This window comes from Mizuhopecten yessoensis, unplaced genomic scaffold (genome assembly GCF_002113885.1).
Source record: "Mizuhopecten yessoensis strain PY_sf001 unplaced genomic scaffold, ASM211388v2 scaffold523, whole genome shotgun sequence".
NCBI lineage: Eukaryota > Metazoa > Mollusca > Bivalvia > Pectinida > Pectinidae > Mizuhopecten > Mizuhopecten yessoensis.
Genome location: NW_018403589.1, coordinates 571,418 through 591,052, shown reverse-complemented (window position 1 = coordinate 591,052; position 19,635 = coordinate 571,418). Strand labels below are relative to the sequence as shown.

At 37.7% G+C, this 19,635-nt stretch overlaps 2 protein-coding genes across 9 annotated transcripts in view; both read left to right on the top strand.

Annotated features, from left to right (window-relative positions):
* LOC110450253 overlaps nt 1-4,911 on the top strand; it is an 89,676-nt gene extending 84,765 nt beyond the window's left edge. Inside the window, exons 68-73 of the mRNA XM_021497697.1 lie at nt 154-196; nt 1,718-1,887; nt 2,368-2,541; nt 3,367-3,579; nt 3,812-3,854; nt 4,791-4,911. Coding sequence (XP_021353372.1) covers nt 154-196; nt 1,718-1,887; nt 2,368-2,541; nt 3,367-3,579; nt 3,812-3,854; nt 4,791-4,863 — 716 coding nt within the window. The 3' untranslated portion in view covers nt 4,864-4,911. The remainder of the gene's footprint in view (nt 1-153; nt 197-1,717; nt 1,888-2,367; nt 2,542-3,366; nt 3,580-3,811; nt 3,855-4,790) is intronic.
* Nucleotides 4,867-19,635, top strand: part of LOC110450232 — a 153,430-nt gene continuing 138,661 nt past the window's right edge. For all 8 annotated transcript variants that reach the window (XM_021497673.1, XM_021497662.1, XM_021497643.1 and 5 more), the window contains exons 1-15: nt 4,867-5,024; nt 6,797-6,970; nt 8,287-8,533; nt 9,964-10,130; nt 10,924-11,079; nt 12,157-12,409; nt 12,945-13,111; nt 13,428-13,601; nt 13,792-14,044; nt 14,783-14,946; nt 15,261-15,434; nt 16,480-16,735; nt 17,204-17,370; nt 18,511-18,684; nt 19,339-19,588. In XM_021497673.1, coding sequence (XP_021353348.1) covers nt 4,907-5,024; nt 6,797-6,970; nt 8,287-8,533; nt 9,964-10,130; nt 10,924-11,079; nt 12,157-12,409; nt 12,945-13,111; nt 13,428-13,601; nt 13,792-14,044; nt 14,783-14,946; nt 15,261-15,434; nt 16,480-16,735; nt 17,204-17,370; nt 18,511-18,684; nt 19,339-19,588 — 2,894 coding nt within the window. In that variant the 5' untranslated portion in view covers nt 4,867-4,906. The remainder of the gene's footprint in view (nt 5,025-6,796; nt 6,971-8,286; nt 8,534-9,963; nt 10,131-10,923; nt 11,080-12,156; nt 12,410-12,944; nt 13,112-13,427; nt 13,602-13,791; nt 14,045-14,782; nt 14,947-15,260; nt 15,435-16,479; nt 16,736-17,203; nt 17,371-18,510; nt 18,685-19,338; nt 19,589-19,635) is intronic.

Below are 19,635 nucleotides of genomic sequence, written 5' to 3'. Positions count from 1 at the left end.
GACAAGGAAATATTAAGATTGAAAATAGTGACAAGTAGGATATCAGTCTCACTACCTAGCATTAAATACTTTATTAATAGCACATAGAAACGAGACACTTGTGATTGTGAATTTTGCCTTAATAATGTAATGTTTATGTGTGTTTTATATCAGGGACACCGAGACAGCTTTATGTGGAAGGTGTCCTGAGGATTGAGTAAGTAGAATATTGATAACATTATTGTCTTTTAAAAGAAATAAAACTGTTGTGTATATTTGATCAGTAATACACTATTTCTCAAGTCGTACCTACAGAACATATCCACTAGTTTAGTCATTGGAGTATCCTTGCTCTGACTGTGATTTTACTCAATTAGAGATTCGTAATTTAGCACAGCTTTAAAAGGAGATCTGTAATTGATTGCTTATCCATTAAATGAGAGTTGATTATTGATAATAATAGAAGAAATTATTCACCTCCATACAAGGAAAGGTAATTACTTACCTCCATGTAAGGGGAGGTAGTTATTTACTTTCATAGAAGGAGATATGGAAATAAATACTATGACTACTGACTATGGTGACCGATGGAGAGAGAGGTGACTTTTCCTTGATGACCTTATAGTGGATCTGACTATAGAGAGAGGTGAAATTGTTCCCTGGTGACCTGATAGAGGACCTGACTGTGAAAAGTTGGCCTTGTTTCCATGGTGTCATGATAGAGGACCAGACTGAAAAGTTGGCCTTGTTTTCATGGTGTCATGATAGAGGACCTGACTGTTAAAGATGGCCTTGTTTCCATGGTGACCTGATGGAGGTTTCCATGGTGTCATGATAGAGGACCTGACTGTGAAAAGATGGCCTTGTTTCCATGGTGACCTGATAGAGGACCTGACTGTGAAAAGTTGGCCTTGCTTCCATGGTGTCATGATAGAGGACCTGACTGTGAAAAGATGGCCTTGTTTCCATGGTGACCTGATAGAGGATCTGACTGAAAAGATGGCATTGTTTCCATGGTGACCTGATAGAGGACCTGACTGTTAAAGATGGCCTTGTTTCCATGGTGTCATGATAGAGGACCTGACTGTGAAAAGATGGCCTTGTTTCCATGGTGTCATGATAGAGGACCTGACTGAAAGATGGCCTTGTTTCCATGGTGACCTGATAGAGGACCTGACTGTGAAAAGTTGGCCTTGTTTCCATGGTGTCATGATAGAGGACCTGACTGTGAAAAGATGGCCTTTTTTCCATGGTGACCTGATAGAGGATCTTACAGTAAAAAGATGGCATTGCTTCCATGGTGACCTGATAGAGGACCTGACTGTTAAAGATGGCCTTGTTTCCATGGTGTCATGATAGAGGACCTGACTGTGAAAAGATGGCCTTGTTTCCATGGTGACCTGTTAGAGGACCTGACTATAGAGAAAGGTGACTTTGTTTCTATGGTGACCTGAGGATGGATCTGAATTTAGGGACCTTTTGTTGTTTCCATGGTGACCTGATAGTAGATTTAAATGTAAAGAGTTGCCTTTATGTCCACAGCTACATGATAGAGGACCTGCCTGTAGAGAGAGGTGAAATTGTTTCCATGGTGACCAGATAGTAGATTTAAATGTGGAGAGTTGCCTTTATGTCCACAGCTACCTGATAGAGGACCTGACTGTAGAGAGAGGTGAAATTGTTTCCATGGTGACCTGATAGTATATGTAAATGTAAAGAGTTGCCTTTATGTCCACAGCTACCTGATAGAGGACCTGACTGTAGAGAGGCAGTACAAGGTTGATGTTAACCTTAGCATATGTCTGAACGCCGACCCCAGTGTGGCTTGTCTATACTCTGTTGAAGTGTACCGTAACACACTCCTCCCCAAGCCTCTGTGTGACCTCAGTGGTGGCTTCTCCATACCAAGTGAGTGGATATTTAACTCCTGCCTTCCTGAATATCACCAGCATATGTTTCCTCTACTGATCTTTTTATTTTATTTGTTGACAAATAAGAAATGTATTCAAACAAGTTTAAAATCGTCCATTACGTTAGTGATATACTGAAATGTTCACATGTTAATGGTTTTGGCAGTTCCCATGGTTGATAGTTTCTGCAAGATAGCTTCCATAAATGTAATGTCATTTCAATGAAACAGGCCAATTTTTATGTTCAATTCTGTGAGATTTGTAAAAGCTATTATTTTAACCTTTATAAAAAAGCAAAACCGTTGCAAATATTGTTAAGTATTCATTAGATTTTCATTTATAATTTAAGTTTGTATTTGAACCCCTCAAAAAAGGATTATTCATAGTTATGAATTGTGTTTTTAAATCTGTTAAAAATGCTAGAGTGTTGAGCTGAATCTTAAACACAAGGTACTCAATTGTAATTATATTGTTACAGATTTCTCGCTGGTTGATTGGCTTACAACCAAGAGCATAGCGATCGGGTCAACACTGGCCGCCGCTGCGGCTACAGAGCTGATGGACAATCTGGGGATATCCTCATACCTCAACACTGACCAGTGTTCTCTGTCCTCGGACACATACGCACATGCGGTCAACGGCTGGACATCAGGTACAATTAATATCAAAACAGTACACGATTATGTTATTATCATATGCAGTTATGTTGGTTAGGAAAATGTTACCAGGAGGTTTAGAATTTCGGTCAGAACAAAGGCTTTGCTGAAATTCTGAGACCAATTTTTACACATCTACACCATCTGGATGAATTTCCTTATCCTACATTCCTACAAAACGATTGATTCTTTTCTCCCACCTTGAACACAGGAATTTGGTAAATATCTACAATATTGTGATATCAAAGTTTTACTTTTTACACAAACAATGTACGTATTAAACGTGTGGTCCCTTCGTCAAGATATGACTGAGTTGCGACAAATTTAATACGTACATTGTTTGTGTAAAAAGTAAAACTTTGATATCACACATTTCCAAACTGATGAATTTTATTGAAGAAATCTGCAATACTGCTAATGCCACAAGAAATATAGCAGATATTCTAGATACCATTCAAGTTAAAGATGTACTTATACTTATTGGTAAGTTATTCAATAACGTGACTAAGAAATGAAGTCAAATGTATTTATGAACAAAGAAGAGGCATATAAACGTTATTTATTTTACAACATTTATGAAACAAGTTATGTCAACTTATATTAATCACTCTTGTCGGTCGGATGTTAACACACGGGGGGTCTTCGTGTGGGAGGAAACCGGAGTACCCGGAGAAAAATAATATTTTAACATCTGTAAACCATAATGTCAAGTTTCTTGTATTCGAGAATGAGTTATTACCCAAGTTTGATAGACAATGTGTTTGTATTCCTTTGAAATTGTTTTAATGGTTTAAGTGTTACACTGATGTATTTTTTGTTAGAATGTCCGTTTGAGACGAGCCTACCAGCCATCGGGTCCCCGGATGTCCGCTGTCACTTACCAAGTTATTGCTCTGGAGTGCAGTGCTGTATTCAAGTAGACTTCATCTCCCGCAGTTTCCAGGCCTACGCCCTCATCAATACTTGTACACATCAACTGGAGGTTGGAATTGAGAAGTTTATCTTTAAGCAGAGTCTTTTCAACTACCTGTGGGGTAGGTATATTTTCTTGTTTTATTTGTATTGTTTTGACATTGCCATAATAATTCTTATACTATACGCATAACAATCACTGAAAATCACAGTTAATACAACTAGGACATCATACTCATTATCCTATTTCAGCCCGACTTTTATCATAAATGTTTTACAAAGCTTGAAAAGAAATGAAACTGGTATATATATGTGGCGAGTTTGGTGTATCAATGGGCACACTTTCTTTTGTAGGCACTAAGGAGAGTATATGGTTACTTGGAGTGGTACGAGTAGAGTAAGTATCTTAACATAAAATTAATATATTTGATCTTTTGCCCTTGTTTTTGATATATTTTGACATCTTTTACACATTTTAACCTTTTGTTTCTTGTTTTTATGTATTCATTTTTTGTGAATTTCAATTTTTTACGTCATTGTTTGGCCATTAGATGACTTGTCGATTGGTCTTAAAACAATACAAAACAAACTAACTTTTGCTCTGGTGCAGAAAAGAGACCTCATTCAAACCTTTTAACTCATTCACCCCTGAAATATCATAATGAACTCTTCCAACCTATGACTTGGAAGAGTTTAAATGTGTCTTCAGGGGTGAATGAGTTAACATACTAAGTCCCTCTGCCCATATAAACTTGTTCCTAAAAGATTTTCATCAAGACATTAGAATATGGGTTGAGGCTGAAGGCCAATGTCTTAAAATCATTTAGTCATAAATTTGTGTTCACCATCAATCAAACGTCTTTCAAAAATCACTGCACTTAAGTATTCCAGCAGGAGAAAGACAATTTAGATTTCAAAATTTTCGATGAAAGGTCATCATCACAAGGTCATTTTGACAAAATTTAACTGTTAAAAGCAATTAACGAAATGCCATAAAACTTAATGTAAGTATTTTAACAGACACACTGAGAAATACCTTATCCGCAGATGTTAAAGGTCAAGGATCATGAAGTTATCTAAACACTTAACAGTTTTATGAATATTTCTTCAGAGAAAAATAAATTAAGAAAAAAAGTCACAATTTTACGATATTGTGAAGCTACATGTAGATGAAGATATATCCATTTAATTCACAGCACTCTAGATATCGCCAAACTTTTATAACCTTGATGTCCAGTAATGTAGCTTGATATGTTGTAGTTTTATCCTGACTGAGAAGTCCCTGACCTCGTATGAACTAAACATGAACATTAGCGTGTGTTTTGTGTTATAGTTTTATCCTGACTGAGAAGTCCCTGACCTCGTATGAACTCAACATGAACATTAGCGTGTGTTTTGTATTATAGTTTTATCCTGACTGAGAAGTCCCTGACCTCGTATGAACTCAACATGAACATTAGCGTGTGTTTTGAGGCCCAGGACAGCTGTCTGTTGCATGAGCCTGTCTTTATAAACACGGAGCTCCCGAAAGTCTTCTGCACCTGGGGAAGTGGCCTCATCATTCCAGGTAAGGACTGATATGTAACACCTGGCTTGTTGATTAACTACTGTGAAAACATTAGTTAGTGGCTTCATCATTGCAGGAAAGGAATGCTATTTTACACCTGGCTGGTTGATTAAATGCTGTGAAATCACTAATTTTTGTAGGTTTTTAGGTTACCTGACCATAGGTCATGGTAAACTATTGCGTTAACTTTTCCTTGTGAACACGATAACTTGAGTAAATGTTAACCGAGTCTGATGAAACTTTGTATGCAGCCATAATGAGTTCGAAAATGGGAATTATTGGACAGTAACTTACAGAGTTATTGCCCTTTGTAACAATATTATTATTGGACCTTGTGAACACGATAACTTGACTAAATGTTGACGGAGTTCAATGAAACTTTGTCCGGTAATTATTTGACAGTAACCTGCAGAGTTATTGCCCTTTGTCATTATATTATTATTTGTCCCTGTGATGTTGATTGACATTACAAAAGAATAGATGTAAATTTATGTGGTACACCTTTTTTTTCATTCATGACGCATTTTTGCTACTAACAAGGTGCTATTTAAATTTTGTGCCTTATTTAATAAATCATTGATTTATGCTTTTGCTTGTTTCTTTTAACCAAGAACAGAAGACATACAGTTAACAAGTTTGTTCGAAACAGACCCCTTGGGTCAAAATTGGAGTCGCACCCATTTATTTCAGTTATCGTGTTCACAGGGTCCAACAATAATAGAATTACCAAGGGGAATAACTATGTGTGTTATGGTCAAATTGGTCCGGTATTCAAGCTCATCCAAGATCTCATTGATACAAAGCTGCATACAAAGTTTCATCAAAATCGGTTCATATTAACTGAAGTTATTGTGTTCACAAGGAAAAATTAATGGACAATGCAGCAAGGTCACTCGGACCGACGAAAAGTATGAATTGGCCCCTGGATGACAGTCCTAATTTGAATCGGATGTCAGGTGACCGTTAAGGCCCATGGGCCTCTTGTTTAATTTTTGATTTTTGATTTCGATGTTAATCATTATCCACAAATCATAGGTCAATGAAGTAATTATAAGTTTGATATAAAGCAAGTCTCCATTAGAGTGAGTACTTGTAAACCACAAATTAATGCACCCACAAAGTGGTGTTTTATTAGGAAACCAGGACATTTGGGCCTTACGAAAATATCTTATGTCATTTTAAGTATCTGAAATATTTGAATTCTAGAATGAATCCAATAATTTCTCATCTGTATGTATGAAAGACATGCATATCTGATGCTAACCACTTCTGTAGGATACAGGGCCCACTTGTATAAAACATCTCAAAGTTCAGGAAAATCTCAAGCAATGCATTGTCTATGGGGAAATCTTAGACTTGAGGAAATCTCAAGGGTTGAGATGTTTTATACAAGTGGGCCATGGTATGCTACATGGTGCTCTCCTCGGCCTCTAGTTTGGGTACAACATTATTGTAAACTCTCACTAGATTCACAATGTCAGGATCAACTCAGAAGTTCCAGGTTAGAGATGAGAGCAATAGATTCAATCAATGTTAACTCAGTCACCCCTGAAATTCCATAATCAACTATTCCAACCGTTGAATTGGAAGAGTTTAAATGTGTCTTCAGGGGTGACTGAGTTAAGGTATACATTTTATGTATTTCAATACACCCTGTACATACCTGTATATATATATATTGATATACTATATCCTTGAATTAAAGTAAGAAATTATGATATAATTTCAGACTCAAACCTCCAGTACAGATATGATTTTTTTGTTGTTTACAGATTTTGACCTTGAGGAATGGGTGACCGAGCAGTCTGAGACTCTTGGGTCAGTTCTGTCCAGCACGCTAGCTAACTCCTTATTAGAGCTTCTAGTGGTCAAACCATACCTAAGTGATCCCATGTGTTCCCTGACCGATGTTTTGTACACTCCTCGTGTCAACGGTTTCAAAGACGGTAAGTGCTCCTTCCAAGTTTTCATTACTTTTGATAGATGGTTTTGGAGGTTTCTAGTAGAAATAATCCCTGAAGGTAGGGCGTAAGAACTGTACCTGCTGCCCCCATTGCATGATCGTAAGAGGCGACTAAATTTAGGATCTTATCTTTTCTCTTCTTTCTAAACAACCTTACTTCTTCCTAATGTTCCCTTGACAAAGCCTCACTTTACGCCTTTAGTTGAGCGTTCGCCCCTGTGAGGAAGGCTTTGGGTTCAGTCCCCTGGCCGAGACATACCGGAGTCTGTAAAAATAGTAGTTTCTACTTCTGCTTAACGCTCAGCAATTTAGGAGTGGGAAGACAGGTTCGCCCGTTGTCAGTTTAATGTGACCGGGTGGGGTGTCCTGCTGGGTGTCTTCGGAAGTATGTTTCAGTGAGGTAGCACTATAAAGTCGGCATCAGTTCCGCGCTATCACAAGGAGACAAAACATGAACATATTGCAGCCTCCCAAAACACGCATACACTATACGTATGCATCTTGCACACAGGGGTGGCCGTCCTTAAATGACCATAGCTGCATATTGATAGGACGTTAAACAATACTAAACAAAACCAAACCAAATTCTTGTAGAAATATAATTTTAGTGCAGTCCATTTCGTGAGATCAGGGCCCGAATTCTTGAAACTGTTTTCATGCTCAAGCATTGATTCTGTGCTCAAACCGATTTTCTTGCAATTTGCTTAAATCATGTTACACACTGCAAAAGTTAAGTGTAAATACTTTATATCGTAATAAAATTGAGATGTCTTCAAAATTGATACAAATCTTTGGTTGATAAAATATGTGTCTTGATTATATATTACCAGAAATAAAAAGTTTGGCTTGAGCAAATAATTGTTAGTGTGATCATGAGAATGGTTTTATGAATACAGGCCCTAGTCCCAATATCTGGAAACAAGCTCTTAAGATTGAGGTTATCAGAGTTCCAGTGTACACGGCAACTACATAAGTATTGGGGGTGGGGCGGCGGTGGTTAAGTGGTTAAGGCGTCTGACATTCTGCTACCACTAGGCCTCCACCGCTGGGTCGCGGGTTCAAGGCCTACGTGGGGCAGTCACCAGGTACTGGCCGTCGGTCGGTGGTTTTTCCTCGGGAACTACGGCTTTCCTCCACCATCAAAATTAACCTGGCAAGTCCTTAAATGATCTAACATTTGTAGCTGTTAAGAGGACGTAAAACACAAACAAAAGTATTGGTGATATTTTCTTTACAGTGTGACACAAAGAAGACTACAATGAACACGGCTCTAGGTGATATGTTGCTTTGTAATTATAGAATGTGGTGTATCCTTACCTGCCCTGCCCACCGGAGTGTCCTGTCACATCCCAACATCGTGTACTGGTATAGACTGCTGTCTGGAGATCCCCCTCATCTCCAAGTACATCCATGTGTTTGCCCACCTAGACCCGTGCAGCTATGTGCTCAGGCTTGGAATAGAGAAACTCTCCTTTAACATGTCACTCTTTGACTATTCCTTTGGACAGGAACATGTGTTCTTACTTCAGGGAGTATTCAAAATCAAGTAAGTGGTCACAGAAAAGGTCAACCTTAACCTAAATTATGCATAATTTCATCCTTGATCTTCAAGGGGTTATTCTTACTTTCGCTCACTGCACCCCTGAAATACGTCATGACAAAACCGAAGGCTCAGTGGTCCTTTGTACATCAGAAGGATATATGTCCGTCGCTTAACAGTAAAATTGACAGGCTTTGAGTTGGGTGTCGCTCCTTTGTTAGGTCACCTGAGCTTTAGCTCAAGTGACCTATTGCTATCCGTTTTCGTCCGTCGTCGTCCGTCGTCCGTCGTCCGTTAACATTTTACATTTCAAACTTAAAGTCAAGTTCTGCTGGGCCGATTGAACTGAAAGTTGGTAGGAATGATCGCCTCATGGTCCTGACAAAGTGTTGTTATTTTTCGGGTCGATCAGAAATCCAATATGGCCGCCACGGCCGCCATTTTGAAAACCTATTTCAAACTTAAAGTCAAGTTCTGCTGGACCGATTGAACTGAAAGTTGGTAGGAATGATCGCCTCATGGTCCTGACAAAGTGTTGTTATTTTTCGGGTCGATCAGAAATCCAATATGGCCGCCACGGCCGCCATTTTGAAAACCTATTTCAAACTTAAAGTCAAGTTCTGCTGGACCGATTGAACTGAAAGTTGGTAGGAATGATCGCCTCATGGTCCTGACAAAGTGTTGTTATTTTTCAGGTCAATCAGAAATCCAATATGGCCACCACAGCCGCTATTTTGTAAATACCTATTCTAAACTTAAAAACAATTTCTAATAGGCCGATCTTATTTAAAATCGGTCTAGGAATGATCAGCTCATGGTCCTGACAAAGTTAAGTTAACATTATACTTAACTATTTTTTACTCAAATTGGTACATATTTCAACAACAAAAATAAATACTGTAGGACTCAGGTGACCGTTAAGGCCCATGGGCCTCTTGTAATATTCAAAGGACAGGTATCGGACTAGCGGTTTGGAGGTTCCAGGGGTGCAGAGAGCGAAAGTGAACGTAACCCCTGGAATATGGAGGATGGCATAATTGATGTTAGTAAAATTAAACCCCATCACATGCTGGGACTATTACACAGTGTAACAGCATCATCACCTGCTGCAGATATTATATTATCTTGTTACAAATTGTATAAGGACACCTTAACACGAAATTTTACGTTACTGAAAAAAAAGGATGGTTACATTCAAGTCTTATCCCTACTTGGTACTGTGACAAGCACTGGATACACTAATCTGTGATCTCTATTGGGTTCATTAGAACCCCATGTGTTTATTATGTTGGGATATGTACATTTCACAGGGATTTTTTTTAACTAAATAGAAAGATGGATGGATGGTTCTGTGACCCGTTTTGAGGGCACTCCTGTTTTACATGTTTAACACTATATGAAATGTGTAAACAGACATATGTCTCTATAATTTACAGAGTCATGATAGATGACCTGAAAGCGGATCGTGCATACTTAGTGAACGTGGATGTGAATGCCTGTTTCGACACCAAGGATGATAGCCGGTGTTTGAAGGTTCCGATTCTTGTCAACACCAAATTACCCAAGCTGCTGTGTAACTGGAACCTAGGGTTCAAGATCCCAGGTATAAAGCTGTTTTCAGACAGACACTTTTAACTTCTTTTTTTTAAAGTTTGAGTAGGTAGATTAATCTTGATTATCGTAATAATAACTGTTCCTTCTGCTCCCTTCAGGATTGAAATTCCTCGTCAATTTGACTTTAGCACTTTTGTCAGTGTGACTTTTAAAAATCAAAATTTTCCATTGAAATATATCTGAATACTTTTAATGGAAAATTATTGCCACAGCTGTCACACAATATACCAATACAGCACCAGTCCTGTCTGTATGATCAAGAAACTGTTTAGTATGAAAGTCTATTTGTTACAGAAAACTACACAAAAAAGAGTTCTGTTTTTTCACACCTTAGTTCTTAGAACTGTGCAGATTTTCAGAAAGCCAGGTGCCCAGGTCCTATTCTAAAGACACCAAAAGACTTGATGATAAAACAATGGGAAAGAAATGTCCGAATTAGGCAATCCTGAGGCAACTGCTTCATAGATAAATTTCTAGCAAATCAGTACTTGACCAATAGTAAAACATCGCTGAAAGGATATACAACACATTGCAAAAGATCAAGGTTTTGAAATGCTTTAATTTATCAAAAGACTGATGATTAAATAATGGAAAAATGTTTGTTGAATCCTTTCATTTAGAAGAGAAATTTTTCAAAAGTGTGAATTTGACAATCCAGGCCTCTGCATTTTAGATAACTTTCTAGAAATTAAGTCCTTGACCAATATTTAATTAGCGCTTAAAGGGCATACAACATATTGTAAATGATTAAGATTGAATTTTGTTTACTTTGATGATTTTAGACTTTAACCTCAACAACTGGCTGTCAGACAAGGGTTTTGATCCCACACAGAATCTACAGGAAGCAGCCTTCATGTACCTGATGCAGGAGTTGGGGATCCTTGACTATCTGGAAGATGAACCGTGTGATGCCAGTGTACCAGGATGGCAGTCCACAGGTGAAACACTGACGGAAACATAAACAATTATAGACCTTTCTCGAGGTCCATACATAGATATTCCCAAATTAGTGATATCGGTTATCATGTTTATATTCATGTATGAAGACACAAGGTTTACCAAGTGTCTTCTTACAAATTAAAAAAATACTTTAACGAGGGTAAGATAAACATGTAACCAACCATCAAATCTTTAAGGACCTTTTTCTCCCATAAAGTTCATATTATACCTAGAAAAATCATACCTTTTGATTTGAAATATAGGAACGATTCCTGGTTCTGATCAGGGAAACAATAGCCACGAACCATGAAATCACACAGAAAGATGCTGGTGTAAAGCTTTGTTATGTTTTGTCAAAGTGAAAAGACTGACCATTGAAATCAATCCCTAGTTGCTGCCGGAGAAGTTAGATATTGTTGGATGGGCGACAACTAGTCTTGTTTGATACATTTTTGCACATTAAATCCATAAACACAAAAATTACAAGATTTGACATTGTCTACAGCAAGGCTGCCACTTTTTCTCCCACCCTTCACAGATGTGTCTCCCGTTTTAGCCGGAAAAGATCAGCTTGTTACCCCCTAGCGAGAGATAGCCTTGTGCAGATTAGCATGTGTTCAATTGTGACGTCATTAAAATGCGTCACCGGTTATTGTGACGTCATCAGAAGTGAATGACGGTATTCATACCCACATGTTTTGTTTACGCTACTGTCGGTGGAGTTGTGACTGAAATAATAGGATGGGAGAAAAACAATCATCCCCTACCTTGAGGGCGTGACAGAGTAATCTTCAACCCTCGGGGTGATATTTTTGGTTGTCTAACCCTCGGCAAAGCCTCAGGTTAGACAACCAAAAAACATCACCCCTCGGGTTGGAGATTTCCCTGTCACACCCTCAGGGTACGGGAAGTTTCTATTAATCTATACAAAATTTGTGTCTTAAAATTGTTAAAAAGTGTTCAGATTAACAGGTTGACAGATACTTTTGTATGACTTATTAAAAAGAAAAACATGCATTTTGATTATAGTGTGAATTTAGAAACATTGATTGCTTGTTTTGATTGCTCCATGACAGGTTGTGCAGAGAGCCTGACCCTTCCGTCCCTTCCTGGGAATACTGCTTGTCGCGTCTCTGACCTCTGTACCGGTGTAGAATGTTGTACGAGTGTGCCGAAACTGGCGCGGAACTTTAACACCCACATCTTACTGGACAGCTGTGCTCACACACTCAGCATCGGCATTGAGAAGTTATTCCTCAACATTTCCCTGTTGGACTATAACCTAGGAGTCTCCGATAACTTCAACCTCTTTGGCTTGGTGAGACTGGAGTAAGTATAAGTGCCCTATACAATAACAGTGAATCTGGAGTTAGTGGAAATATTTGCATAAGATACTGGTACATCTACAGTATTGGTAAAAATGCTTAGATTCAATATTGGTAAATCAACAGTAAAAGTGATCGTCTTCAATATTGGTAAATGTACAGCGAGTAAAAATGTTCGTATTCAGTATTGGTAAATGTACAGTAAACGAAGATGGCTGAACCCAATATTGGTGAAACAGGAGTAAGTGAAAATATTTGTATACAATGTTGGTCAATCTGGAGTAAATACGTTTTGTGTAATTAATTTAAATATATCTTAACTAAACAGAAAGAAAATGCCTGACAGAATGGTACATTTTCGTTACAAAATAACAAACTTACGTCACACTCCCATTGCTATCAATACAATAACAAATGTGTTATCCTCACCAATAGGCCAATCATACAATAATTAAAAAAAAATATGACAATATACTTTACACAAATACCTCATTTTCACTATTGGCAAAGACTATTAATGGCGTTTGTATTTTTGACAGCTATTTTATAGAAGATGTGGCGAGTCAGGATCTATTCATTGCCAACTTGAACATCAGTGTTTGCCTAGATAACACAACAGTTCCCTGTGCCATTGAGTCTGTAGTGTTCAAGGACGTTCAACTTCCCAAACCCCTGTGTAGCTATAGCGGAGGTTTCCGCGACCAAAGTAGGTGTCCTCGTTATCTTACCACAATTGACTGTGTATTTGCCCACATGTTTGTAGAATATGATCCAACTACATGAATCAAAATGTATATTCAGTAACTACCTATACAGGAAGGAAACATAAGAAAAAGTGTTTTTTATTTTTACAATAGGTAAATGATTAAGTGAACTGGTTACACCAGTACGCCATAGGTTCTTTAGTGCATATTATTTGTCTCTGATTTGCAACAGGTTGTAACAGTACTTATCTAAAAGACATCATTTATGTACATAAGAATTATTAGCAGGAGATGTTGAAGTATATCTTACTTTAACAGATTTCTCATTGTCCACATGGATGAACGAGAAAGATCTGCCGGCTGGGAGTAACTTGCCATCCTGGGCAACTGACCTACTGCTGCAGCAATTAGGCATCGCTGCCTTGACAGAGGATTCACCCTGTACCGTCAACACAGGGCCGTACGGAAACTTACCCAACGGCTGGTCTAGTGGTAAGTATATAATTGTACTGTCAACTCATGGTAAACATTGGTTAGTAACTGTACTTCAAAAATCTTTGAAATTACAGCACAGCGCGAATGTGTGGTGACATCCTGTTGTGAATGTCCCTAGCCCTATTACAGGTGACAATTTCTACCATTGCTTTCACATTAACTGAGATTTTCCCCCTTCACTTTACAGATTGCACCCTGTCGCTCGACCTGCCAACCCTGCCTAGCTATCTTTCCTGTCACGTCCCTGACATCTGTACGGGGGCCGTGTGCTGTGCGAGATCCACCGTCCTGGGGCGGTCGTTCACAGCCAGAATGATACTGGATGCGTGTAACTATAAAGTTTCTATCTCTATAGAGAAACTGATGATCAATATAATACTGCTGGATTACAACTTTGGACAGTGGGAAGTGATTGACTTGGAAGGCCTCATTGCTATCAGGTAAGACACTGAAATGAGATTCTTAATAAAACTGCTTAGACAGTGCCTTTTTGGTTTATCATATTACGAACGGTGGGAGCAGTTAGTCAAGAGTTGTTTGTTTATAAGATAGGGACGGACTTTGTGATATGATGTTGCTTTCTGACATACCTTTACAAAGAATTTCAAGGCCTGCGTTTATCCCTGTCATATATATATATAACATATAAATTTATACAGATCAGTTTGTCCACATAAATGAACACGCCCCAGATTTCTCACTTACTTTTAAAACACAATAGGGATTATGTATTAACTTTCTAATGTGATACAATTGTGACAGGATTTTTAAATTTTGCTTTATTACCTTATAATTATCTTTATCGTATGAACTTATTACCCTACCTTTTGTGCAGATATATATAACCATCATTTGACCATTTGATAACACTCACTTGTACATTATTTACATGTAACATGTAATGTCAGTCTTTTGTGACTGACACAAAAATATTGGCATTTTCCTTTGAAGATTCCAGCAGAATTGTTCACAAGTTGTAAAAACTTACTTTGCTTGGTTGAACATTTTACAAAAAGAATATCAAATCATTGCCAATTTATTACAAGTTTTAAATGTGAAACTCATTGAAGCTTGTTCATCATATGGTATTAGAACACATTTCAGATCCTCCAAATATGATCAATGACATGATCAAAAGTTAAATAGAGGATAATACAACCATGTTATTTGTATTTCAGGTTCAAGATAGACGACCTTACCGCGGAGAAGAAATACCTGATGAATCTACAGATGAGTCTGTGTTTGGAGAGTGGAGGGGACTGTATCTGGTCTCATAACCTACTGCAAAACACCAAGATCTCCAAGCTGGCCTGTCATTGGGGTGACAACTTCCCCATTCCAGGTAAATAAACAGGTTATTGAAGGTTGGGTCAAAACATACAGGTATTAAAAGTGGAATCAATATACATGTAAATAAACTGGAAAGACATTGATGAGTGGGGCAAATATAGTCTCCTATAAAATTAGGATACATCAGATTTTATTCAAGGATACTAAATTTGAATTTTAAGGTCATGTTTATTAAATGTTTAAGTTTCCAAAAGGCAGAGTGTGTGATCATGACATCCTGTGATCCTTTTGGTCAGTAGTGGCAGATATTTTTTTTTCGATTAAAATTAAAATCAACACAATGATTGACACTATATTGATGTGCAGGGTTCCAAATTAGTGACTACCTGGCCAATAGAGGTCTGACTGGACTTATATTGTCCAGCCTGGAAAGCCTACAGCTGCTAGAGACACTCGGAGTTTTAGAATACATGCTGGAGACACCCTGTAACAGAGGGGGAGCACTGTATACACCTCGTGATGCAAAGGGATGGACGTCAGGTAAGTTGGTTGTCTTAATACAAAGGGATGGCTATCGGATAAGTTGGTTGTCTTAATACAAACGGATGGACGTCAGGTAAGTTGGTTGTCTTCATACAAAGGGATGGCTATCGGGTAAGTTGGTTGTCTTATTACAAAGGGATGGACGTCAGGTAAGTTGGTTGTCTTCATACAAAGGGATGGACGTCAGGTAAGTTGGTTGTCTTAATACAAAGGGATGGATATCGGGTAAGTTGGTTGTCTTAATACAAAGGGATGGACGTCAGGTAAGTTGGTTCTCCCAATACAGGGCTGAACATCAAATCAAGTAAGACTGTACAAATAAGTTTGTCCTTGTCATGTACAGGTATGAACACTGGTTAACATCATACTTTTGTTGCCATTTTACAAGGGAAATATATGACTATTTATCTCCCCAAGATTAATCATGTTTCAGGGGATGAAATAGAAAAATAATGCAATAGTAAAAAGTTATCAGGTATACCTGCAGCCGTCATTTGTTGTTTAAAGTTGGGCATTAGAGATCTACCAAAGGAGCTCTGATAAGAATGTTTGACTGGGAAAACAAATCTCATGAAGGAGATTCATGTGTTTGAGGGAGACTGGACATTTCATCTCCTGTTCATGTGGTATGTAAAAACCAATGACAGTTAGACAAATGAAGCAGAATAATATCTGTTATTTTATGTGGTGATGGTTACCTTGATGACTCTCTCAAGTTGGGCCTCCACAATCATAGTAACATTGTTCTTTATAGATAGAACACAGTGGAGACACGGATGTTACCATGACAATCCCCCTCTAGGCCTCTGCTAACATAGTAACATTGTTATTTATACTAACATTGACTCTATTTAAGTAACATGGAATCTTTTTAAGTAAAATTGTATCTGTTTAAGAAACATCGTGTAACTGTTTAATTAACATCGTGTATCTGTTTAAGTAACATTGTATCTGTTTAAGTAATATTGTATCTGTTTAAATAACATTATACCTGTTTAAGTAACATTGTATCTGTTTAAGTAACATCGTGTATCTGTTGTAGTGTGTGGAGACACAGACGTTTCCCTGATGACACTCCCCAGCTGGGCCTCTGCTAACCTGTACAGCAGCTGCACTGGAATCAGTATGTGTCTAAACCTGGACTTCCTCGACCGCACAGTCAACGCCAAACTCGAACTGGATGCCTGTAGCAGCCAACTCCATGTTGGCATTGAACGGTTCCAGTTTAGCTTCACACTCTTCGACTTTGAGTTTGGGAAAATTCACCGACTTACAATGTTTGAGATCTTCACATTAGAGTAAGTGTCATCACAGTGCTGTTTACAGTAAACTCATACTTTTGTGCAATTTGTAATATTCAAGATTACATTGAGAACTTTTAATTTAACAGATACCTTGGTAAAATGTGTAATATCCGAGACAGTTTGAGAATATGACGGACATCAAAAAATATATCTTTGTAAAATTTTTAATATCCTGATGATTTTGAGAACAAGCTATCTCTTGTATTCTCTTCAGGTTCACGTGAGAAAATGGTGAGGTGTTATTCCATAGAATGGATGTATAAGGCTACTATTAATTAGCCTCCTGTAGAATCGGAGTTTATGAATATTGTCAATATAAATGAAAGCAAATGTCTGCACAGTGAATTACCCCTACCAAAACTTAATCTCCTCACAGAAGGGAGAGAAATGTTCCTATCCTACGTGTTCTAAAGTTTTCAATGTATATTTGTCCTTTTTGTAAACCTGATTTTTTTCCCCTAGGTACATGATTGTTGACCTGACTGGTGAAAAAAAGTATATCGTGAACCTAAACATGAGCGTGTGTTTTGATGATGATCTGACGAGCTGTCAGTTCTTTGTCCCAGTGTTCGACAACACCATCCTACCTAAGCCAGTGTGTAGTTGGTCAAGGGACTTCCTGGACAGTAGTGAGTAATACTTGCGACATCTCATTCATTTGAACATTTTGTGTTAAAATTGAGCACTTCGAATTCGGAGTATCTTATGCCTGTAATTAAATGGGAAAGAATACAGTGTTTCCCATGTCTGTCCCATAAACAGTTTTGATTTTCTTATCAAGTAGTTTAATTGTGCATAGAAGAATTTAAAATCATTCTTCACACCTAAGATTTGTGCATGAGGAATTAAAATTATTGTCCTTTTCGTTTGGCATCTGATTTTGACACCATTGGTCGATTTATTATCCCCTGCTTTCACCGAAATGGGGGATATTAATTTGGGTTTGTCCGTCTGTCTGTCACGCTTCGTTTCCGTGCAATAACTGCAACAAATGTAAACCAATTTTCTACAAACTTGGTAACAGGGTTTTATGCCTTAAGGCTCAACCAAATTCGATGACCACTTTCAGCGGACTTTATGTGGCGGAGTTATGGCCCCTTGAATAACGAAAAACATCATCACAAGTACCTGCGTTTCCATGCAATAACTGCAACAAATATTAACCGATTTTCTATAAATTTGGTAACAGGGTTAAATGCCTTCAGGGCTCGGCCAAGTACGATGACCACTTTCAATGGACTATATTTGGCGGAGTTATAGCCCCTTGAATAATGAAAAAAACGTCATTATCTGCCATTTCTGTTCATTAACTATTGCAAATATTATCCGATTGTCTTCAAACATAGTAACAGGGTTCAATGCATTTAAATAAGGGCTTGGCCAAGTTTGACAACCACTTTCATCTGACTCCATTTGGCGGAGTTATAGCTCCTGGAGTTTCAAGCTATACATTATATCACGACAGTATGATACTCACATGTTTAAACCTTACCTCAATATTGTTTACCTACAATATGTCCTGCAAGTGGGGCATATCAATTCCACGAATTAACTTGTTTACTACAATCATGAGAATTATTTAAGAACATTTTACAATACAAATATATTGAAATTCAGATTGTCATTTCCTTGACTTATTCCATGTCTTATAGTGTGTACAAATACTTATATATTAATCTCAACACTTTCATTAGCATGAAACGTCCTTAAATGACCATAGCTGTTGATAAGACCTTAAAACCTATACAAAACCAAACCTTACTTTGCAGGTTTCAGCCTTGATAATTGGTTGGCTACCAATCATTACAGTCCACATCAGACCCTATCTACGACGGCGGTGTCGCAGCTGTTACAGACACTTGGTCTCGGAGAGTATGTAAAGGACCCGCAGTGTGACCGCTACAACTACCCTTACAGTGGTGCCATACTGGGCTGGACAACAGGTCAGTATAGACTTCTAGCATTAAGGAGTCTCCTACCACAATTTGATATCATTAAAGATCCCTGTATCACTGTCAAATACCAACTATATATTCATGATTTTTTTCCAACATGACTAGATTTTTTAATTTATTTCTGAAGTGTAAACATTACCTTGCAGAACGTTGGTGAAAAAATTGTTAAAATAAAATAAGATAGAAAATAGCCATTTAAGTGATTTGAGTGTAAAAATTTGAAAATTAAGAGGCTAGACCATGTTGTGAAACCTTGACTTAAATCTTTATACTGTCTAAATGAGCTGCCTACGCAACAATGGTAACAATGAAGCCCAGTTGTATTATAATATTAGCTGTAAGTTATATTGAAAATGAAAAAAGGGAGATATTTATCCTATGCGATAGGGATCCATAGGAGCTGTTCTACCCAATAGAAATACTAAAACAGTGTTTTTGTGTTAGTTATCAGCTTTTTTTTATTTTCACAATTTATAATAGCTTTTTTTTATTTTCACAATTTATAATAAATCAGAAATGTTTAGAGTGTCCATCATCACCGATGAATGCATTACTGTCAGTCTGTCGTATGTTTTTCTTGTTGTGAACATCTTTTAGTAAGGAAATTCTATATATATGTTTTGCGTTATTTGTATTTTGTAGATTGTTTAAGTGCTGATTTGAATGATTTGCCTAGCAACCTGACCTGTTACCTAGACAGTACATGCACTGGGATTGATTGCTGTGTTGATGTGAATTTCATGCAGAGAACGTTCAATGCTTACGTCAAACTGGAGCCGTGCAACTACAAAATCAGCGTGGGCATTGAAAAGCTGCAGTTTGAGAAAATTCTGATTGATTTCGATTTTGGAAAATGGCATAGTGTTCAATTGTTTGGAGTAGTCAGCATGGAGTAAGTATCAAGTCATTTTATCATTGAAGCATGTACTTTAAAATTGA